General features: G+C 35.2%; 1 protein-coding gene and 1 pseudogene across 2 annotated transcripts in view; one reads left to right on the top strand and one right to left on the bottom strand.

Annotated features, from left to right (window-relative positions):
- FBXL17 (F-box and leucine rich repeat protein 17) overlaps positions 1-24,704 on the top strand; it is a 439,190-nt gene that overhangs the window by 128,570 nt on the left and 285,916 nt on the right. For both annotated transcript variants that reach the window (XM_039848409.1, XM_039848410.1), the window contains exon 6: positions 23,504-23,634. In XM_039848409.1, coding sequence (XP_039704343.1) covers positions 23,504-23,634 — 131 coding nt within the window. The remainder of the gene's footprint in view (positions 1-23,503; positions 23,635-24,704) is intronic.
- Positions 2-120, bottom strand: LOC120591093 (uncharacterized; annotated as a pseudogene).

Raw genomic sequence — 24,704 nt, 5'->3', positions numbered from 1 at the left:
ACTCCTACAGCACCTGGTCTTCCTAGGTGGTCTCCCATCCAAGTACTAACCAGGCCCGACCCTGCTTAGCTTCCGAGATCAGAGGGCATCGGGCTTGTTCAGGGTGGTATGGCGGTAGCCAGAAGGTTTTTTGTTTGGCGTTTTAATGGCTCACATATCATTAGTTCCTCTGAACATTTGGCTTTTAAGAAGGGAATGTGGTCAGTGTATATGATTAAGCTAAATATGTAAGGTGAAAAGAAAGGCGAATATATATATGTATATATAATTAACCTTATACCTTTCATATATACCAAATATATGAAATATCTTATTTTAGCAATGATGAAAATGCTAGTTCCTTTGTAATCTCTCACTTACGTGCCACCTCTACTGCTTTCCAGAGCTGTAAAATAATTAGGAGTTAATTCTTACATACATGTAATGAAAAACTGGCTACTATAAAATTTACTTGTGTGTTATCTAAAATTTTTCACTGTATAGATTTTAACTATTATATAGTACTTAAGTGAATGGATGTGAGTCTTGCCTTTCACTCAGTAGTTGAGTAACCTATTCATTTAACCTCCCTTCAGTTAATTACTATTAGAAACTGCCCTGCTAGCAGCACAGTGATGAAACAAAGCAGGTATGATTCAGGTCTGTTTGGGCTTGGTCTCTTCGGGTCTCTTTAAGTTTACAGTTTAGTGGGAAATAATGTTTTTTTTTTTTTCCTCCCTAGGAAAAGAAGAAATGTTTATGAGTTACCTAAAACTATGGTAATAAGGCACAGTAGATAGGCGCCTGGGCTTTGTTGTCAGCTAGGCTTTCGATCTTGTCTCTGCCACTTGTTAGCTAAGCAGGCAAATTAATATTCAGGGTATTAATTGAAGTAATATATGCAAAGTGCTTGCCTTAGTATCGAGATTGGTAAGTAAATTTTAGTTACTAATATTAAAATAGATGCTACAATATCTGAATTGCTGGAAAACCAGAGTAAACTTTGAGAAAAAAATTGTAAATCACTGTTCTAGTGTATCTAAAAGAGAGCCTGTGATTGTCTTGTGTTTTAAATGATGGATCAGCTTTAATTGTATTTTGAGGATCAGAACCTAAAGCCAGTGGAGAGGATAGGTACCTTATTCTCAATTATTGCTCTAGCAGAACATCTTAGTGTAGCTGAGACTGTATATAACCATAATATTTTATTCATTTCCTATAACCTTGCCCTGAACATCTTGGTAGGTGAATGTTTTTCTAGTCACATCTAATGCAGTTTATAGTGTAGAGTAGAAATGCCTTTGGATGAACAGATTGTGCCCAAAAAGTGTTATAATGACTATATGTAGGATTTTTACAGTCATTCGAAATTGCACTCAATAAAGACAAATCAAGACTTATTGGATCAGTAAGTGCTTCCTTGAGCATTTTGAGATGGCCAAAAATTATGGTACATTTATACTTAAAAGATCGGAATTATTCTCTCTGACAAAGTAGCAGCTAAGCTAATGTCTGCATTGGAAGACTCAGTTTGCTGAGAAGGTTCTTAAGATTATAGTCCAGGATTGGTGGTTTGTCCTGTCAGCAGTCAGAATCTACTGGATTCATATCAAAGCTGGTCCACAAAGGTTTTAGGATCATCTCTGTTGCTCAACAAAGTCTTTGTTCTGTTGAGAAGACTGGTTTGTGGTATAATATTGATTACTTTCCTGGATTCAAGTAAAGGCAAGATAGCATTTTAAACATGCACAGCTTTTGCAAAACTATTTTAGTTGTTTTATCTCTTGAGACCAAGGGTAGGACTCAGGTTTTAATATAATAAAAGCTTTTTTTGTTAAAATATCTACATTCTGACAAAGTGTTTTCATACTAAGACATTACACAAAATGTAATTTACATTGACATAATGTTTGAAAATTTACAAATGCTCTTAAAAAGTTGTGTTACCATTATTATCACTACAGTATATAGTTTCTAAATAATTTGTTTTGCTATCATCATGGTATATAATTTTTAAATAAACAATTAGGGAAATATCAGGTACACAGTGTTGAGAGCTAGCTGTTGGTCTAGATGTGTTTAATGTTGTGTGATTTAGAAAATCTCAATCTTTAAATCTCTAAGTTATAATACTTTATCAAGTCTCTGGTTCTCGGTTTGCTAATAGAGGCAAGTGCCATAAAGCTCTGTGCTTTAGTTTCCTATCTATGAAGAGATGCACCTGGACGAGATGGTCTGTCTTTAGAGTTTCTTGCACCCAGAAGAATCTATGAATTTAAGAATCATTGATCTGAAAGAGACTGTGTAGGGGTTTCACTGAAACTAAAAAATGTGAAGTATTTCATAAGTTAGAAAGGACACTTGGAGATTTGTGGCAACTTAGATTGTTAAACTAGGGGCAGGAAGACAGAAAATTAGGAATATGTGGAAGAATATTAATATCCTATTACTGTGGTCCCTTGGACTTAAATTTTACTTTGACGTGCTCAGTCTTAGTTGGAGACGTATTTACTTTGCAATATTTATTGATGACACACTCCTAGTCTTCAGATAGATTCTGCTACTATCAAATCATATTGGAGTAGGAGGCCTTCCTTCTAGGCTGCTAGGCCTATGTAAATCAGAGTCTAAAAATAGCTTAGATTGAATGCACACAGTTTGAGAAGATAAAGTCATATTTATTGGACTGTGTGTGGAAACTTGGAGATCCATATTTAGGAAGCAATGATAAGAACTTTTGAGGTCTCCATTTAATAGGTAAGAATGTTAATGACTTATATGTGGCAGAATTGAGTCTTCTTCAACACAGGTGCATTTTTTATTGAAGTGTACATATTTGTAAATGTAAAACATCTCTATATTGTTTTCTTGCTCTCCTACTTTTTAAAGATAAGTTTAGCAAATGCAAATATATAATTACCCCCTAATGTCTATACCATTGTGCCTAAATATCATTTGCACTAAAGGGACTAGTAGAAACAGAAGGACCCAAAAGCCAACATGTAGTGGCTCCCATTGGCCGAAGTTGTGATACTTTGAACAGCAAAAAGGAAAATGATTGCAATGGATTGCAATATACAAACAAAATATATAAAAATCATGAGTTCATAATGATATATATATAAAACAAAACAAAACTGGATTTCTTCTTCCAGCTAAGATGGAGTAATAGGGACCAGATTTACTCTCTTCCCTGCAACAACTAAAAAAACTAGAGAAAACATATGAAATATATGAAACGATGGTCTTCACGACACTGGATATCTGACAACCAAGGACAATGATCCCTGAAATATGAGAAACTAACATGAGGAGCCCTGTGATTGCCTCTGATGCATTGAAAGAGTTTCCAACTCGCAGCACAGGGGAGAGTGACCCAGGTAAAACTCTGGAGACTGAATTGAGACAGAACAGAAAGTCCAGGGAGACCAAGGCAGCCAGAGTTTAGATGACAGAGTCCTGGAATGGAGAGAATGGCATAGAGAATCTCAGAGATCTGTGGATGATCTCCCTTGTGCATCCAATCTTAAATAACCCCATGAGTAAAGAAGAAATCAAAAGAGAAGTTAGAAAATATTTTGAACTGAATGAGAATGAAAATATAACACATCGGGTTTAGTGGGATGCTGCTAAAATACTCTTTAGGTAAAATTATGGTAGTCTTCCATTTATCTGCAGTTTTGCTTTCTACCATCTAAGTTACCCATGGTCAACTGCAGTCCGAAAAATATTAGATGGAAAATTCTAGAAATAAAAAATTCGTTTTAAATTGTGCATTGTTCTGAGTAGCGTGATGAAATCTTGTGCTGTACTGCTCCAGCAGGTGAATCATCCTTGGGTCCATCATGTTCACACTGTACTTATAATACAGTAAGATATTTTGAGAAAGAGAGAGAGAGACAGACCACATTCAAATAATTTTTATTACAGTATATTGTTATAATTTTTCTGCTATGTTGTTAATCTCCTACTTGTTTAGTTTATAAATTAAACTTTATCATAAGTATGTATGTATAGTAAAACACAGTACATATAGGTTTTCATACTGTCACAGTTTCAGATACTCTTTGAGGGTCTTGGATGTATCTCCCGTGCATAAGGGGGGACTACTGTAATAGCATTAAATACCTATGTAAGAAAAAAAGAAAAGTTTCAAATCATTGAGGTTAGCATCTACCTTATAAAACTTGAAAAAGAAGACTGAGTAATCAGAGGAAAGGAAATAATAAAGATTGAAGTGGAAAAGTGATATGGAAAGTAAAAATTAATAAAACCAAAAGCTGGTTCTTTATAAAGTAGATAAAACTGATAAATCTCTCTTCAGACCAATTAAGAAAAAAAAAGATATGTAGAGAATACAAATTCCAGTGCCATGACTCAGAGGATGACATAATTTACAGATTCTACAGATATTAAAAATATAACAGGAATATTACAGATATCTTTATACCTTATAAATTCAACAAATTCGATGAAATGGAAAATTTATTTGAAAGATACAAACTACCAAAACTCACTCAAGAAAAAATAGATTACCTTAATATCTCTGAAAGAAATTGCATTTGTAGTTAAAAAACCTTCCTTTTAATAATACTCTAGGCCCAAATTGCTCACTGGTGAATTCTACCAAATATTTGTTGTATTTTAAAATCTTCATCAGTAAGAGATATATATGTGAGTATTTATTAGTGAAATGACACAATGTTAGGGATTTGGTTTAAAATATTACAAAGGGGATTAAAAGAAGAGTGGATAGGCCTAGAAAGGAGACAGAAATGCAAAATGTAGATAATTGAGCTCGGTTATAGGACATGTGGCTTCATTATACTGTTCTCATTACTTTTGTTTACCTTTGAAAATTTCCATAATAGGAAAAAGCCTTTAAAGGGTCAAAAAGTTTTAAATGTTGTTGTTGATGTAGCATGATAAAATCATACTATTCAATATCATACTTTGTAAGAATGCATAATAACATAGGAGATACTCAGGATAATAGTAATATATTAACATAATATTAATTTAGAAATCAGTTGAACAAATAGGCTTGTGGAGTCTGAAATGTCAAAGTGGCAAGTTATTTTTACATGTAGTTGAAGTGCAAACCTCAGAAATTCTGTGAGCCCCTGAATTCAATGCCATGTATCCATTATGAATTGATTTATTTCAAAATTATTTCAAATTATTTCATTCAGGAAGACCTTATTTTTTTTCATTAGTTTATTTATTTATTTATATTTTTAAAATTTTAATTAGTTTCAAGTATACAGTACATTGGTTAGACATCTATGTAGTTAGTAAAACGATCTCTCCAATTGCTCCCTCCCTCCCCAACCCTCCACCTACCAATGTATTAATGTTAATTGCATTCCCCCTATGCTGTGCTTCCCATCCCCGTGACCATCCATCAGCTACTAACTTCTTTAACACTTTCCCCATTTCCAAGCCCTAAACCCCCTCCCCTGTCTGTCACCAAATTGTCCACTATATTTGTGAGTCTGTTTTTGATTAGTTTATTCTTTTTATTCCTTAAATTCAGCATACAAGTGAAATCATATAGTGTTTATCTTTCTCTGTCTGACTTAAATACCTTCGAGGTCCATCAAAGCAATATCTTTTTCCATCTCCTTCCTTTTCATATGTAGGGATCTTGTTTTCTTATCCTTTCAGCCACTCTATCTTTTGGTTGGAACACTTAATTGTTTTCCATTTAAGGTACTTATTGATAGGAAGGTAGTTGCTTTTGATACATTTTTTTTCTTCTTAAAGAAGTCCCTCCAACATTTCCTGTAATTCTGGCTTGGTGGTGATAAATTCCTTTAGATTATTTTTGTCTGGGAAGCTCTTTATCTGTCCTCCAACTCTAAGTGATAGCTTTGCTGGATAAAGTATTCTTGGTTGTATATCCTGGGTCTTCATCATGTCAAATATTTTTTGCCAAGCCCTTCTGTCTTACATAGTTTCTTTTGAGAAATCAGCTGCCACTATATTTGTGTTCCCTTATATTATATTATATTATGGGTGTTCCCTTATATGTAATTATTTGTTTTTCTCTTGCTGCTTTTAATATTCTTTCTTTGGCATTTTAATTATGATGTGTCTTGGTCTGGGCCTCTTTGGATCCCTGATTTTGGGGATTCTCTGAGCTTCCTGGGGTTTTATGTCCATTTACTTCACCAGGTTAGGGAAGTTTTCCATCATTATTTCTTCAAACAGCTGTTCAACATCTCGATTTTCTTCACTTACACCAATCACACGAATATTTGGATCCTTAATAGTGTCCCATATTCTCTTAAAATTATTTTTATAGACTTGGCATATTTTTTCTTGCCATTCCGTTTAAGTCTCTTGATTGGCTTTCCTGTCCTCTAGATAGGGCATGTGATCCTCTTCTTTATTCACTTAGTTTATTCCTTTGTTTATTCCATTTAATATACTTCTCATCTCAGATAATGCGTTCTCTATTTCAGGTTCCCTTTTATAATTTCCATTTCTGTTTTTATCTCTTTGTTGGAGATCTCTACATTTCCCAAAAGTTCATTGAGCATCTTTATAGCTAGTGTTTTGAACTCTGCATCTGTTAGATTACTTGACTCCATTATATCTGGATCTCTGTTCTGTTCTGTCATACGGTTTCTGCTTCTTTGTCTTCCCATTTTGGCTGCCTTTCCATGTCTGTTTTTATGTATTAAGCAAAGCTCCTAAGTCTCCCGGTTTTATTAATGTGGATTTGTGAAGTAGGTGTCCAGTGGCACAGTCCTAAGAGGGGTTCAGCTGCAGGCCAAATTTAGCCCAAACCTCTGCCCCTCCAAGGCCACCTGTTAAGATTCAGCAAGCAATCCACAGATGCTGTGCTTACAGTTGCCTCAAAAAGCCACACGAGAAACCGAGGCCAGCTGCCTTCAGTGAGAGTCTAGGCACTGCTCAGCAAGGAGCACCTGACTCTCAGAGGATACACCTGGATGTGGCTTGGCTGGGGCCCAAGTTGGGGAAGGCGGGGTTTCAGGGAATCCTTTGGGCGGAGCGACCTCTGTTATCCAGTTTGATGGTGTCATGGCTGTGGTGGCTCTGTGTCAGGTGCACTGGGAGCGGGGTAGGCTCAACAGGGAACAATGGATACTGCTGGCACTTCTATACCGAGCGAGTCTCACTTAGGCCTTCACTTCAACAATGTCTCCCTGTAAGTCCCTGGTACCCCCTGCACGCAGCCAAATTGGCACTGGTGCTCAGAGCGAGCAGGTCTGTAACCATGAAAATCCACTCATGGACGGAGCCCCTTTAAGAGGCTTCTGCTGCTGCCACTGCTCTCGACTGGGCAGCCCCATATTCTTGCCCCGTCCTACCTTCTGCCATTGCAGGGTGCTTTCTTGGATCTCTCCCTAGTTGTATGGCTTGTTCATCAAGATCTCAGGTGATTTTTCCTTGCTGCTGCTCCTTGTTTCTGTCATAACTTTGATTTGGTTGCTAGAGGCATGAACAGAGCCTCTATCATCTACGCCATTTTTTTTCCTCTCAGGAAGATTTTATTTTAAATGATTATTAAGGAAGATGGCAAAGAATTTTTAACAAAAAGTTTAAAATCTTTATCAGTAAGAAATATATACTTGAGTAATGCTGAAATGACACGTCATTAGCGAAATGCTATATAAAAATTTCATATTTTTCATGACTTAGGGATAGATGTATTTCCTTTTTAGATTGTTGATATGTTGTTTTATTAATTAGTTAATATTAATTCTGATGCTGCATTAAATCTTATTGTTGCTTCTGTTATTCAGTTTATAAACCTGAACTGAGTTCTTGGGATATATCGAGTATAGATTTGGTTGAAGTTTTTTATATTTATTAGTTTTTATTTTTAAACAGTTTTTTGGGGAAGGTAACACAGCTAAACAAAATATCTGAACTTCTGGTATTTTCTTGCACCATAATCACATTTAAAGAACTTAAACCCTCATATTTTAAAAGTGCTTATGATTGAAAATATGAAATGTTTTCTAAAGGCAAACAAAATAGATTTTTTTTCAGTCAATTTAACATAAGTAACTGAAAGAATATCTTCATGTAGCTAACTCAGTTTTCATCTTCCTTTTCTTGTTTACTCAGAGACTACAAATAAAAGATGAACATTCTTGCCTTTTAAATTTCCAAACAACAGTTCTGTTTAGAATGAATGTCTTATTCTAAAGGAAGAACAAACTATTTTGCTACTTTAGAGGTGATATTGCTATTATTCATAGATTATCATTTCATCTGTTTCTGATTGATTATAGTGTTTGAATGATGTTTGAAAAATGAAAACTACGTATTCTTAAATTCATTCAGCTCTGAAATATTCCCTTGTGAGTATGGCCAGTGAGTATTATGTAGGGTGTTATTGCATGGCCATGCCTTTGGTTCTTTTTAGGCTTCCAAGAGTTAAAGAGTTGAGCCAAAAACTGAGTGTTCAGAATATGTAGGTTTGATCCATTAACTTTTTTCTTAGAAGTTGGCAACAGATAGCAAATCACTTATTGCCGTCATCAAAGCTTAGTGGCGTGACTATTGATTGTATGACCTTAGGCAAATTACCTAATCTCTTTGCCTAAGTTTCCTTATCTCTAAAATGAGGATAATACTAGCATCTGTCTCCTTCTAGGGCTGTAAAGGAAGAGTGCTGACACATAACTAAAGAAGCAGTTGAAAAATAAAATAAATGAATGAATTAGTTACTGCGAAAAATATTAATCATGGTCTATAAAAGTTCTTTATAATTCTTTAGTCCTAACCCACTTATATTCTTTCATTAAAATAAAAATGTAAAATAATTTTCATGAAACTAAGTCTTACTTAAAACCTTTATAAACCTTATTTCTACCTGAGTGCCAAATGTTAAGATTAATAACTATTTGTCTGCTCTTCATTTTTTTTTCTTTCCCTGCTGACCTTTTAAGGGTTATTTGATGATTTGTTTAACACTCTGAACAACTAAAATAGTATTTTTAATAAAATTATTATTAAAAATTTGTGCATAGCAGTGCACTGAATTGAGAATATACTGTTGTACATTATTATTATTTCACAAATTAGTGACTTTGATTTTTATTTTTCTAAATTAGTGTAGGCAGTGTTTACATAAGCTATAATAGTTTATCACATTTATTTTATTCATTCTCTTAAGTCAGTAATACATGTCTAGGAGGGCTACTCTTTCTGTATTTTGTAACTCTATTACACTCTAGTTGTAATATATATGTATTTTTGCTTCATTTTCATTTCAGCAACTACAATCACAGGATGTATCAATGTGACACTAGTGAAATAAATGAATTCATCTTTCAAATTACTCAGTTTCTGAAAGTCCTAACAAGTAAAATGAACAAATGACTTTCTTTGTTGTATCTGTTCTTTGATAAAATGGTTGCTTCAGGCTTTAATATAAATATATAATTATAAAATGAAGAAAGTTGGCAATCTTTTTTGAAAGGGCCTTTCTTGGATCTCGGCTTTATATTTTAAATATTAGTTTACTTTGCTTATTATCCTTAGTTCACTCCTTGAATTTTCATTGCACACTTGTTTATAAATTGTGGTTTTTGTTGCAAATGTCCTTATAAAAATGGATTTCAACTACTTATCTGGTCTTTAACACAGGCAGCCAGTCTTTATCCAAGAAAGACGTTAGAAGTTGTTCATACCCTCTTAGAATTTCAAATCATTTGCACTGCTTTTTGACAGAAATTTTATTTAAGGAGCAGTGTGAGTCTACCTTGCTCAGTCTTATGGTTTATACAAAAATGGTAATATTGGACATGGATGGGGGTCTCATCTCTAAATCAACAGAATAGACTGTATAAATTAGGGAAACTAGATTTAGGGCTTATATAACTTAATAGGGAAATATACTACTCAAGAAAAACAAGTTAACAGATCTCATTTATTATTTAAAATAAACATTTACTGAGAATTACAGTTGATAGAATCCAATTAATTTAAAAAACATAGTTAATTGGCTACAAACATTGACAGTTATTGATTTATTTTTGAACATTTATAAGATATTTAATAATATTTTGTTTTTAATTAATTCAGTTATCTTATTTAAGTACTATCTTCACTTGACCTGGATAGGTCAGCCATGGGGAGTGCCTGAGTGTGTACATATTATATATTTATTCACACAGATGTTTAAACAAAGTACACACCCGCACTGTGTCAATCCTTAATCATGTAGAATACAAATAATCAGATTTTTCTTTACAGTTTTATCTAACATTGTATGATGCTTATAATGAAGTAAAGGGGCTCCTGGATAAGGAAGGGAAGATTATGTCATGTCTTTAGTGTAATCACATTCTTTAAAAATAGGGAATTCATTTTCGTAGTAACTCTCTGTTAGTCAAACGTTAAGCTATTTACATTACAGTAGGGGTGTGTGTTCTGAAATTTTAGTTTGGAACGTCAATATTTAACCATAATTTGGGCCTACATATTACTACTCATTATTTTCCATAATACTTTTTGGAATAAAGTTCTGAGCTCCCTCTTCTCCAGACACACTGGCCCAATAATAGAGTCCAGTAGTCCATTGACTAAAGGCAATTGAGCTCCTCACATGTTTGCTCTCCAGCCCAGAGGTATCACACAGGCATTTACACAAAAGTTGTTGATCACAGTGTATTTACCAAACCTTCAGAAACAGCTGCTTCTCCTACTGTAGACTTCTTTTCAATTGATTGTATCCTAGTGGGATGATTGACCACCAACATTTTTTTTTTTTTCCCTAAGAAAAAGCTCCCCACTGGAACATTCTGTGTTATATTCATTAGAGGAAATGTGCTGTTATGTTTGATCAGAAGTACTTTTTCACATGCGCTTGGCTATCAATCTTGGATCTTTAAAAATGAAACAGTATCCCTGTGCCTGAGAAAGCAGCTCAAGTTATGACTCTTACAGCTGTTATCTGGCTCAAAGAAGAAAACAAAGTTGGTCAGCACCCTGGGTTTCTCAGTCTAGGTGCAGGAATACTTTTTGGCAATTATTCCTTTTCCTCGGTTGTTACAAAGAACTCCCATTATATTGATTACTTCTTTTTATTGTTGGAAAATGTCTCCCCTTCCCTGCTTCTTTCTTTTTGCTTTCTTCTGTTCCTAGGTCTGTTTGCCCTTAGATCCTTTCTTCTCTCTAAGCATACTCTTCTATATTATAAAGGGCTTCACTTTGCAGGCTGCATTCAGTGGGAGGCAGAAAGGCCAGAGGGAGGGAAAACTAGAGTATTTCTCTCCCTCCCTCTCTCAGGTAGCATTTTTGGCAACAGCTTTCTTTATCTCCTCCATGGTTCCATCCCTGGAGAGATCCCCTGCAGTTCCAGATCATATTGGGTGACTTTGGCCTGTAGGTTCCAGTAATACTGACTCTTCCTCTTGAACCTCCAGCCTTGGAGTGCTCATGACTTCCTGCTATTATTAAATTTCTGGCGTACCCTAGCCTCTCCAGTTCATCTTCTCATCTTCTTCTTTATCGGAATAACCAATTCCCTTAAAGAAATTCCCTTCATGTAATTTAATAAATACTTATAGTGGTTTCTGTTTTCTTGTATAGACCCTAATACATCTTCCTTTCTGTGTCCTTTGTGTTTCTTATAAGAGAGTACATTTGAGAAAATAGAACTGATATTTATTTCCTTTCTGAGACTCTTGTAATGTTGGAGATCAAAGCACAAAGCAGAGAATTGCACATGATGTAAGATTTAAATTAAACTTGATCTTTTGTTAGACTACCAGTAGTCATACTTCTGTCCTGGATCTAGACAAACCATAACTAGAGAGAGAGAGATAGTAGCTATATGACAATTAAGAGAAATGAAGCTACAAGGTCTCAAGAATAGGATAGAGGGCTAGCTGCTTAATTATAAAAAGATAGTTTTTATACATACTTCTAGCAAGAATAAAATTTAAATGGTTTCCCAGAGCTATAATGTATAATGTCAGTTCACAGAGGCAAATGTAAAGAAAAACATTTGACTAAATAAGAAGTTAATTGTTGTGAACTAGTTATTTGTGTTATTGGTTATTAGTTACTAGTTAATTTAAATACCTTGATGGTTTTCACTGACAAAAAAATAACATGTTGTTATGTCAGTACTTCTGCTTATTTTTTTAATTTTAAAAAATTCTGGTTATGCTTCTTATTGATGTGAGGTTTAAATGACTTAAAGTACATAATGTTAAAGTAAATAATCAGTATTTAGAGTTTTACCTTAGATATACACTAAATATTGTAATTTTTAATTTTATCTCAATTGGTTGAAGCTTTTCAACTCATAGATGGGCAAAATTGGTTGAGAGAACAGCGTTGCAGATGGCTAGTTCTTTGTATCAGAAAGTAGTACTTTAATGTATAAATCAAAGTTATAAAATTTTTGCAGTTTATTTTAGAAAATACATTATGTAGGTAACTTCATTCTCTTATTTGTCATCTTCTGCCATAAGACACACTAACTTTTCATTTTCACTATCTACTTTAATAATAATGTAATTTCTTGTTCTACAATATTTAATATCAAAGAAAACTTGATAAAAATATTTCCTGGTTTACTATCTCTTATGAAAACTGATATACTGCTATAGCAGAGACATTAACCTAGAATTTTAGATTATTCACTTCCAGCTCTTAACACTGAGTATGATTAGGGGACTCAGGAACTAAAACTTTTCTATTCCAAGTTTAATATATTATAAACCAAATGCGGTTGCTTCTTGAAATTGTTATTATAGAACAAAAGTAAACTAAGTAAAATAATGGGATCTGATTCAGTGTGTCAAGAGCTCTTCATGTAAATTTTGAGTTTAAATCCTTATATGCACTTTAAAAAGTTTGAGTCTTTTTAGCTATTTTTCACCTGGAAAATTCTTGTATTATCATAGGTGGTTGGGGCACTTTGATAATACTATGAATAATTAAATCAAGTACAATGCCAGAAATTAAAATTATGGAAGAAGTAGTATTTTTTTTCCGAACCTGCATCCTGATTTTTTTAGGATTAGATTCTGTGATTACTTTCTCACTAGTGGGAGTGATCTGATTGATTCAGTTTTAGATTTTTAGTATCAGACTTGTTTTCTGACTAGAAAAGATATTTGGGGCTTTATTTGGGTTTTGTGGGGAGGACGATAAAGGGAATAATTACATATAGTTTTGGAATGTTTCTTCTCATACACATGGTTTAGAGATTGAGAGGAGTGAAAGCTGCTGATGGATGCCTAAGTTAGTCATTTTCTTCCTGGGTGACATAGGGTGATCCAGACCTATGTGGTAACCCCCAGAGAGAAGCTGCAGGCATTTGTTGACAGGGCCCCATGCTGCTCCTCCGTGTGTTAGGAAATCTTTTTCTGGGAGTATGGAAGGCCCAAAGCTGGGAAATGGCTCAGCTGATGCTTATCATCCTATGTGCCAGGGCTTTTTGGCTTACACTCTCTGAAATGACCTGGTCACAGTATAGGAACACCAATTTCTGAAATTAAGGTTAAGCATTTTTTACTCTAAGCTTTGGCTTTAGGCTGATGCCAGAAATGAAGAGTTCAAGGGCTAAGAGATTTTTGATATGAAGGTGAGTCCCAGTAGTATATTCTCAACCAGGAAGAAAGAAAGAAAAAATAAGACATTTTAGAGAGTATGTACAACATTTCTGTAACATTTTTGAAATTCCAGAAAATAAAAATATGTGCTAGAATGTTTTTTTAATTAAAAATCATTAATGTCATTCCTTTGTTTTTTAGCTTTATAAATTTAGAAATAAAGAACGAAATAATTTGACACTTGCTTTAATGGTATAAGATCAAGAGGTCAATGTACAGGTCACTTGGCTTGGATATGATAAGCTTTTGTGTTAGGCTAAAGGCATTTCAGTTATTTAACTACTTTTAAAAATAAGATTGTGAAACTTTTATTGGGAATATATTCCCCAAACTTTTAACACATCAAAGTGTGATATGTGGATGCAAGTGACTAAATGGGTTAAAATTTCATAAATTATCTTTTTTTTAAAAAATAGATCTCCTAACTAGATATGAGAAAGTGAAAGACATGTACACAACCAATCCAATTAGATGAAGTATTCTCTCCTTGCTTGCATTCATACTTGACTTAATTTACCCCTAGTTTATTAAGCACTGATTTTTTTTCTTACATGAGTAGAGTAGTATGAACATTTTATTTTTTAATTGAGGAAAAGTTCTGTTTCTTAGCTCTTTTTGGTTAAAAAAGTGACAGGGCTGCTTAGTGCTGCTAACCTTAAGTTCTGTTTGTAGTTTGTTATGAGCTCTAGAAATCTTACATGGAGAAAAGAAAGAAATTTGATGGAAAGAAAATTCCTAGAAAAAAGTCAATTAGAGTTTGTACTGCCTGCCACAGTGAAAGAGGAGGAGCAGAGCATCCGTTCTGAATTGGTATACCAAGGAGCAGAAATCCAATTAACAAATACACATTTCTGCAGCAGAAGACAGTGATTAAAATTTTGGTAAACTACTCAAAATTCCTGCCACACACATCAAAACTCTGACGACTTACAGCAGCTTTTTTTTTTTTAAATGTTCTTCATTTTAAGAACAAATATATAAATAGAGAACTGATTATGCTCCTTGTTCTAAAATGAACTTTAATTGTGTGTAATGAGAATTTTAAAAAATTATTTAATGCTTACATCTTAGTGAAGTTTTTGTTCAAATATATCACTTTTAAAAACAAGTAGCTTCAGAGCTGTAGGTCCTGCATTTGATATAGATGAAAGACAAAGAGACTTGATTTTTGGAAACTTGATTTTTGGAAATAAATGAAATTATCTTTAAAGTTTTGATCTTGAATTCAAATTTACTCATTCAGCAACAAGCATTTAATAAATGTGCTTGATGCACCTACCACTGTGTTAGGCCCTGGTGTCACAAAGGTGAATATGACATTGTCCCTGACCTGCAGTAGCTTGCCTTTGACTCCATTTGGAGGAACATACATTTAATTAGACCAAATGATAAAGCAGTGTGTTTAAGGCTGCTTAGTGGGGGAATGTGCATCATCAGTGGGTGTACAGAAGGCAGAATCTCTTACTTTGACTGTGGGCATCCCAGGAGGTTTTACAGAGGATGTGCGCTGAAGCCGGGAAGTCTGAACTATGCTTTTGTAGGAGATGAAGCCAGCTTGTAACTGTCCTAGGTGGCTCAGGACGCTATTGATGTTAGTGCATTTTTTTTTTTTTTAACGATTTTGCTAGCACAATATGTATTATATTTTATTACTATGGGTATGTATGCCTACATATTAATTTTATCAATTAATTGATAATTTATTTTTTATTCACTGTAAATTGTAAAGCTACTATGATTATACCCTAGTTTAGATTTATATATAATTAATACTTTTATATATTAAATTTAGAACTGTAAATGCCATCTACCTACTGAAGGTTCCCAAATTTATTTGCCATCTCTCATTGGATATCTAACAGGCATCTCAGTCGTAGCATATGCAAAAACAAATTCTCTTTTTCTACCTGACCCCAAACCATTTTAGTTAATTGCAACAGTATCTTCCAGTTTCTCAAACTCAAAATCTTGGGAATCATTTTTGATTCTTCTTCTTTTTTTTTTCATGCCCCTTAACCTATTTGTCCAAAAATTCTATCGATCGTAATTTCAAATATATCGAAGATCTCTTCACTTCACACCACCTCCAGCTGCTCTCTCTGTGGTACAAGTACTGATATTGCTTGACTGGATTAATTCAATACAGCCTCTTTTGCTTTTACCCTTGCTCCTGTTTTAAACTCACACAGAAGCTAGAATGACCATTTAAAAAGGTAAGTTAGATCATGTCGTACCCCTGCTTAAAATCTCCAGTGGCTCTCCAGATTCCTCAGAGCAAAAGTTAAAAACCTTACTTAGTAAGGAGTCAGAGAATCTGGCTCCTTACTGATCCTCCAAAAAGCTAGGCCAGTTCCCATCTCAGGGCCTTTGCACTAACTCTTGTCCTAGACATCAGTATGGTTTTGCTTGCTCACTCACTTCCTTCAAATCTTTGCTCCCATCTTCTCAATGGGATCATCCTTGACTGCTGATTTAAATTTATACCCCATCTACCTTCCCTCCATTCTTTTCCATTTGCCTTGTCTTGCTTTATTTTTTCTCTATACTACTTAATACCATTTAACATACTATATAATTTGCTTACTTATTGTTCCCTCTGACTTCTTCCAAGTAGAATTATAAGCACCCCTATGGACAGAGATTGTTGTCTGTTTTATATACTGCTGTATTTTTAGCAGCTACATGTTTTCTGGTACATAATAGATGGCCAATACATAGTTATTGCCTAGATGAATAATATCATCTGCATTCTTTTTTGAGTGATTGCAGAGGCTTATTTTTACAAATTATTTTCACACTTGAAGTAACGATATAAATATCAGTCGCTCTGCACTAGGGAAATGTTTCCTGGTCCAGGCTGTGAGCAACTGGGTATCATTTTCAGAAATAGTTATGGCTGACCTTACCCCAAACCAATTAAACCAGATTCTCTAAGGATGGGACCTGGTCATTAGTATTTTTTTTTTAAGTTCCCCATATGATCCCAATGTGTTAGCCAAGATTAGAGCCAAGTGTTTAGGAAACATTTAAATAAGTGTGAATGAATAAATGAAAGTGCACTACAACTACGGCACCACACAACCCAGATTTGGGCCAGTTCAAGCTTTAAGATTAGATGTCAAATGTTTGTAATGAGAGACTGGTTCTGAGCAACACAGCCCAAGGGCTGATGGGGGAAGAGGTAGGGAAGGGGAATGGGAGGTGAAGGAGATAGAGAAGATGAAGAGAGGCCCGCCCCCCAAGTAGTTGTGGCAGGAAGAGAAAGTTGCTGCCATGATCTTTTGGCAGCTGTTGCCAATTCCTGTCTAAAGGACATAGGTATATTGAGGATTTTTGCCTAGTTAATAACGTGTTAAGGCAAGTATACTATATTTCTAAGACTCACTAATTTTTCTTCTCTCTAAAGTCATCAGGAAGTGAGATCAGTTTTAAAACAATGAACGCAGCTTTCTGAGCACAGTGAGAACAACTTCTCAAAACTTAGGGAAAGAGATTTGAGCTAGCTTAACAGATGTCAGAGCTGAGGTTCAGGCCTACTTGATGGGCAGAAGGGATGCCTATTGTTCTCTCCCTTGTCCAACCAAGTTCTTCTCTAAATGTAGGTATCAGACCCTGTCAAGACGTGGAAGCCTTCTATGCTCAGGGACAGAAATTCCCTCTCTGCCCCTTTCCTTTCCATTCCAGCAATCTTAGTTTCTTTACTTTTTTTCTTCTTCTGATTTTACCATGCAAGACCCCTGCTATAACCCCTTTCTTTTCTCTTGTGTCTCCCTCCCTGTCCTTAATAGGAGGCTTTCCCAGTTTTCTTATAAATGCCTTTCTCTAACCTTTCTGTGTCTCTTTGCCTTTGGTCTCTCCTGTGATCTCCATCTTGGCAGCCTGACAGGTGATTGGCAGATGAGTGTGTGGTGCTGATCTACAGCCCCAGTAACCCTGTCATCAGCAGGGCAGCCTGTCTTAACCCTTGACTTTGATCCCTGAAGATTACAAATGATTGCTCTAAAACTCAGTCCCAATAAAGCCAACATCTGCTGGGCTGGCAAGGAGTAATTTAGGTACTAGTTGACATTTGAACATATTTAACTATACAGAAGTGTTTAGTCTTTTCAAAAATTATCACTTCCAACTGGCTTCATATAAATTATTCTTGTTAGCCTGAAACAGCAGAACATCCCTGCCTGCTGTTTTTGCCAAGGTGCTGTGAGCCCTTTATGTTGCTTCATCCACTGTAGTCAACCTGTACAATTGAGGATTTTGTTTCATCTTCTGCTTTTCCAGAGTCTTAAAAAAATTTGGAAGCCATTTAAGGCCTTTTTGTAATCCTCTAAGCTTGTGTTTCCCAGGTAACATTTTAGTGTCTCATTTTATACTTAAGTACATATATGACCATACTAGTCATTGACTAATTTTAGTCTTTAACCTGAATTGGTTATAAGTAATATTTTTCCCAATAAAAGCAGTAATAAACTGAAAGTTGATTATCTATAGTCTGCATTTTGACTTGAGTTTCTTTTAAAGTACCTTACTAAATGTATAAAAATTGGAGTGAAGCATTTAGAAGATCTTTGAATGGCTTTGCTTATTCAAATCCTCTGTGATTTGTATAACCGAAGACTACTAGTGAATTTATAAAGAAAGTAAGTTTAATTAAAATGTCAGCTTCCTAAATGTAATTATTTGTTTCAGACTGTGAAGGGTTATTTTAGGTAGTTTTTTTAATGAAACACTGGAGGGCACTGTTATGAAATTTCCATAGAGAAGGAATAAATGTGACAAATTTGACAGAGCTGTTTGTGGAGTTTTGAATAAAAATGTCACATACCATAGAGGTGAGCTCGGTATGTGTCTTGTAATGATGCTGGTTACCGGGAATGAGCCTCCTGGAACTGCCTTTGGATGCCGTCATATTTCAAGCTGAACAGGTTAAAATGGTCATAGGGAAGGCCACATGAGCAGAGTCAGTGACTGTCATGAAAAAATGAGCCTTCATTGAATCCAAGAGTAAAACGGTCTTCAAGATCTCAAAAGAATGCTGGCATGTGAGAGCCGAAGTAAATCTGTTTCCTCATGTATGAGTCTTTTCTCTATTGGAAGAGTAAGAGCTGTTCCATTTATGGATAAGAAGTACAGGGCAGCATCAGCCACAAGTGGCCCAGCACTGAGAAATGGGCCTGGATGCAGGATTTCTAAAAGCTTGAGTCAGTCAACTAGAAATACAATTTTAACACATGTAGATAGTTACTGGAATGATTACTTCTGCAGTTCTAGAAGATAACTTTAAATTTTCCCAAGTTTGTAAAATAGTTTAGATTTGCTAACATTTCTCTCCCCATTATCTGCACTTTAATAAGTTATTCAAACCTCTTTGGTCCTCAGTTATCGCAATGTGAGGAGACTGAATTGGCACAAACAACTTTAAATTTTCTCTATGGAACTTTATTGTATCTTCTTACTATGTCCTGGTTGATGAAGTGATTTTTTTTGTTGTTGTTTTTGTTGTGGTAAAATGTACATAGCATAAAGCTTACCTTTTTAATCATTTTAAAGTGTATAATTCATTGGTATTAAGTACATTCACACTGCTGGGATAAAGAGATATTTTACAGTGAAGGAAGTTAAGAGATATGTAAGAATTCACTTAGAAATTTTGTGTCAGAAGTTGCACTAGATCCCCAAATATGTATGTATAGGAGATAATTTATGTGATTAGATAAAATTTTTATGATTTTGTGTCTTCCTAGCAACTATAATAAAGGATAATTAGGAAAATACGGTGAAGTTATATGTGTATTGTATGTGGCTATATTTAACAGTTCACACATGTATATGGTTATACATAGCAGAATTCATCCTTAACATCATAGGTTTAATAGGCATGCCTCAAAGGATTTTCAAGCAGCCTTTTTCATGTATTTCTGATTTTGCTACGGTACAGACATGTGGCTGCAGTCAGGACATGAGCCCAGAAGGCCACCTGCACCTGCAACTCAAAGAGGCTGTTTGGTTCTTTACATGTTCCCAGAGCAGTATGTCTTCAATAGCGAAACTTTTTGGGTGTTGGGATCAAAAATAAAGAAAGCCGACTGTAAAAGTAATGTGTTTTAAGAAAATGGTGATTTTTATATAGAAAATAGATTTTTGTATAGAAAATAGAAATATAGGACATATTACCGAGGGGACCATTAATAATACAAACATGAAATTTAACGGTGTCTGTGATCTTTGACGTGCAGGTTCATCTTTGCTTAGTCAAGAATAAGAAAACTTGACCAGTGAAAACAGTTTAGCCACTTCTTTAGCCTGAATGCAAAATCTTGTGAAAAATAAAAGTTTAGTGAGTGTAAAAAGACAGTTACCTTGTGGTATTAAGATATGCATAGGAAACATGTGACTGTTCACAAAATATGGATTGAATAAAAAGCCAGGCACCATGCAGACATTTCATGAAGCATTTCATTAAATTCATCTTGCCATGAGTGAGGATTGGTTTGAGAAATTTAGCAAGTCCCCCTAACCCCTCTGACAAAGCTATCATCAGGGTCTCAATTGAGATTGCATTATTTTCCAGAGCTTAGAACCTCTTATAAGTTTGTGTGGTTTTTGAAGAATTCAGTTCTTTATAGTTATAGTACTGATGTCCCCATTTTCTTGCTGGCCATCAGCCAGGGACTGCTCTCAGCTCCTAGAAGCTTCTCGCAGATCCTTGTCATGTGGTCCTCTCACAGGGTCTCTCGTAGTTTCTCTCATATCATGGCCAGTTACTTCTTTAAGATCAGCAGGAGAATCTCTCTGACCTTTAGACCCTTTGTAAAGGCTGAACTGATTAGGTCAGGCCCATCCAGGATACTGTCTCTTTCATGTCATCTGATCAGGGATGTTAATTACGTTGCAAAATCCCTTCACCTTTGCCTTATAAGGAGGCTATTCCATTATATTCAGAGGTCCTGCCTACATGAAAGGGGCAAAGGTTATACTAGGGCATGGGTCATGGAGGTCTGCATGCCACATCTGTTAATTTTCTCACTGAGTTTTTCAGGGTCAGGAGATAGGGCCAAGATCCTCTTTGCTCTCAATAGTTGCTTCCAGACCATTACTCTTCTACTTCTCATTAAAAATAATGACAACAACAAATATAATTAGCAAAACACTGAAACTTTGAGACTTGTGACATATGTTGTTACCATTGTCTTTCCCATTTTACTGCCATCTTCTTCTATACTCTTGGTGTCTCCTGCTCCTTTATAAAAGATGTTGGCATGTGGCTTATACCCTTCCACTTTGCTGGAAGCCCAGCCATCACCCTGGATGACTTCACCTCCTGTGCCCACTGCATGGAGATATGTCAGGAGTTGGGAGGGAAGAAAACATAGCAAGGAGCTTGTGTATCAGCTTTGTGATTCTTTAAGTGAATTTTAGTGATGTCAGAAAGACTGTAGAAACTTATTTTGCTACTTATTTTGTATTTTATATAGTTATTTCTTTTTTTTTGTTTCTTTAGATACTTCCAAATTTTTTTATTGTTGTTTTGTTTAATGCCAGCCTACCTCATTCATGGTGAGAGGTTAAGGATGGGGGTCGGGGCTGTGTTTGGGGCAAAACATTAGAGCCCGAGTGGCTCACCTCTGGGCCCTGGGTATGGTGTTGGCTGTAATTATTAGAGGGGCGAAGAAACCCTGGAGGAAGGGGAAACAGGCAGTTGGCCGAGGTTCTAACTGGTCAGCTGTCTGGAGCTACTGAGATAGCCTAAGCAGTCTGTTTTATTTTAACAAAGGTGAGTTCATTGCCTTACAGTGTGCTTTGGTTGCCACGTACCAACTGTGTTCTGAAGTTGGTAAATCCCTTAGACCATGGTAACTTGAGTAGGAACTTTGTCGGAATCCATGTTGTCTGTCCTGGTCCTGCCTCTATTCCGGAGTGTTGTTCTGAATTCATGCTGGACCTGGTAGGCTGATTGCAGAAAGGTTTTCCTAAATCTCTTTGTGAATGCTCAGAATTCAGCCCTCAGTGTGTGGAAGCTTGCTGTCTCAGTTACAAAGAATTTACCTACTATCGTGGACCATTTCATATTTCATCTCTCTTAACTCTTCTGTTTCTCTCCATGGTTCTGCAACATGCATCGGAGTGGTGACTCTGCATGAACGCTGTGTCGCTTCTCCCTTTGTGAGGTAGAAAAAGGGCTTTGAGGGCTGCCTGGTAGACTCATTCTCTAGAACTGCTCTGTCTAACACTGTAGCCACTAGCCATGTGCAAATATAAAAATTAAATGTAAACAAAATTAAATCAGAAAAATTCAGGCCCTTACTCTGGTCACATTTCAAGTGCTCAGTAGCTACCTGTGACCAGCGGTTACTATATTGGGCAGCAGAGATGTAAAACATCTCTAAAATCGCAGAAGGTTCTTTGGGATAGTATTAGAGTGTTTCTTTCCCTGTTTCTACAGCAGCAGAGATTCTACTGTCTTGTCTTTTGGGGTTGAAGCTCAACTGATTCTTCAGTGCGACTTGGCTGTCTCATGCTCTGAGGCATTTGGCAGCTTGGTTGCACCTGCAACTCAGCTTTCCACAGGAATAAGCTGCTACCTCTACCGAAGGATTTGAGGGTGGCTAGAGAAGACGAGCCAGCCCTGGGAAAGCTCCCTTATGGTGCTGGAAATGCCATGTACTGATTTTTATTGCTCCTGTAACAAATTGCCACACACTTAGCCCCTTAAAACATACATTTGTTATCTCACGGTTTATAAGTCAGAAATCAGACATAGACCAGGCCAAAATCAAGGTGTTGGTTGGCTTGTGTTCCTTTCTAGAAGCTCAACGAGAGAATTTTTTTCTTGCTCTTTTAGATTTTTGACAGAATTCATTTTCTCAAGTTGTAGGTCTGAAGTCCCAATTCCTTACTGGTTGCTAGCTCAGGGCTGCTCTCAGCTTCTAGAGGCTGCTCACATTCCTTGACTCCTGGCCCTCTTCCTCTATACGCAAAGTCAGTAAAGGCAGACTGAATCCCTTTAACAATTCAAATATCTCGTGAAACTTCTTTCATTACGTCTCTCTGGCTTTAGCTGGAAAAGGTTCTCTGCTTATAAGGGCTCGTGTGATTAGATTGGATCCTGATGGTTCAGGATAATCTGTCTCCCCATCTCAAAATCCATAATGTTAGTCATATCTGCAAAGTCTCTTTTTCCATATAAGGTAACGTATTATAGACATCTTTGGGAGAGAGGTTATTGGGCCTACCACATTGCCTCCAGATTAATCCTTTGCATGTTATTAAGCAAAAATAGCTTATTTGAAATGTAGCTTATTTGAAGAGGATAATTAAGATCCTATCATCTCTGTGTAAACAATATTAATTTTCTTTGGAGACTAAATATCAGGGGAAGCAGGAAACATTAGGAGAAAAGTAGAGAAGGTGAAGACTTGGAGATGGTAACTGGAGAAAATCTTTACTTCTTAAATGACATGTTACATTGCTTTCCACATGGCGAAACACATAACTTATAATAATATTTGGAGTACAGTGATAAAATATCACCAAGATATCTCTGAATTAACCACTTACTATTATTTCATTTTAAAAAAATTATGAAGGTAAATATCTGAAATCGAACAGTGTTAAAGAGAATAATCCTATCAAATTGTGGGTACTTAATGCAATATATTTAACAGCTTCCCCACATATTAGATTAGTAACTTTTATTTTTATTATACCTCAATAAAATCTATTTGATTTTAATATTTGTTACTATTTATATATTCACCGTAGACTTCTGTCCTTATGTCTAATTTATATGTAAAATATTGTATATACAGTTAATTGTACAGTAATTCTCTACTTTGTAATAAACCATATTTATAATTTTTGAGAATGAATGTAGCATTTACATTTCTCATCTTTCATTTTATTTATCTCATTAGCTAAGAAACCTTTCCAGCTTGGACCTACGTCATATCACTGAACTGGATAATGAAACTGTGATGGAAATTGTCAAGAGGTGCAAAAATCTGAGCTCTCTCAATCTTTGTCTGAACTGGATCATAAATGACAGGTAACGATTGTAACATCTTAAAAACATGTTTCCGGAAGAAAACCTGTGTTCTGTGTACCAAATACTAATTTTGATTATAAGAAGGCATATCAACTTTAAGGAAAATTTAATGTAGCCATGTCTTTCCAAGTAGATCAGTTTAAATTTTGAAAACCTTCTAGATGCATGCATTTAATCCACCCACTGCTTATATTTGCAACAAGGTTTTTGTTTGTTTGTTTGTTTGTTTGTATATTTTTGTGCTAAGATTCAAATGTTTACCTAACCAATTATAACAATAGCAGTCTGTTGAATTTTTCTTTGTCACCCATCCACGATTTATTGCTTATTTGTCACTTTAACATTTTTACAACTTTTATGGTTGATTTCACTGTTCACTTACTAAGGAAAATGATTCTGAGAAAATATTTCCAACATTATGCATTCAGATCCTTTCTCAAGGATGATATTTTGTTCTCCACATATGTATAATTTGTTTTGAAAATGCGTCATGTGATGGAGAATTTAATATATAAAAATGTGTGAAATTGTTAGTTTTTTCTTACAATGATAAACTCATACATCTTTGAAATGTTGCATGAAGAAAAAAAAAGAGGCAAGAACCCTTGAATGCGAGCTTTTTAATAATGAAAATAACTGCAGAGTAGTACTACTGAACTATATCTGATTAGTTTAGGGAGGTTCTTAAATACAGGCATGAGACGAGATTTTTGCCCAACATCTCTTGAAGAATAAAGTTTTTTCAAGATAATCCATCAAAAATATTTTGCTTTCAGAATAGAAAGTACTATTTCAGCTAATATTAGACCCTATTTAGATTTAAATATTTTTCCACAAATAACAGCAATGACTTAATTCAGTTTGTCTGATAATGCTTTAAAGTCAAGACACTTTCCCTTTCCACCTTTAATTTTCTTTTATACTTCAAAAATAAAATCACATGGGCTCCATTTTCCTCAGTTATGATAAATTCTGCTGACATTTTCTTAAATTATCCTGCATTACTTTTTAATTTATGTAATAGCCTTTGACTTGGCTCTTTTTAGTAAAATTTTTCTTGAAAAATATGC

Source organism: Pteropus medius, unplaced genomic scaffold (assembly GCF_902729225.1).
Source record: "Pteropus medius unplaced genomic scaffold, Ma_sr-lr_union100, whole genome shotgun sequence".
In the NCBI taxonomy this organism is placed as follows: domain Eukaryota; kingdom Metazoa; phylum Chordata; class Mammalia; order Chiroptera; family Pteropodidae; genus Pteropus; species Pteropus medius.
This window is presented reverse-complemented; position numbering and strand designations above follow the sequence as displayed.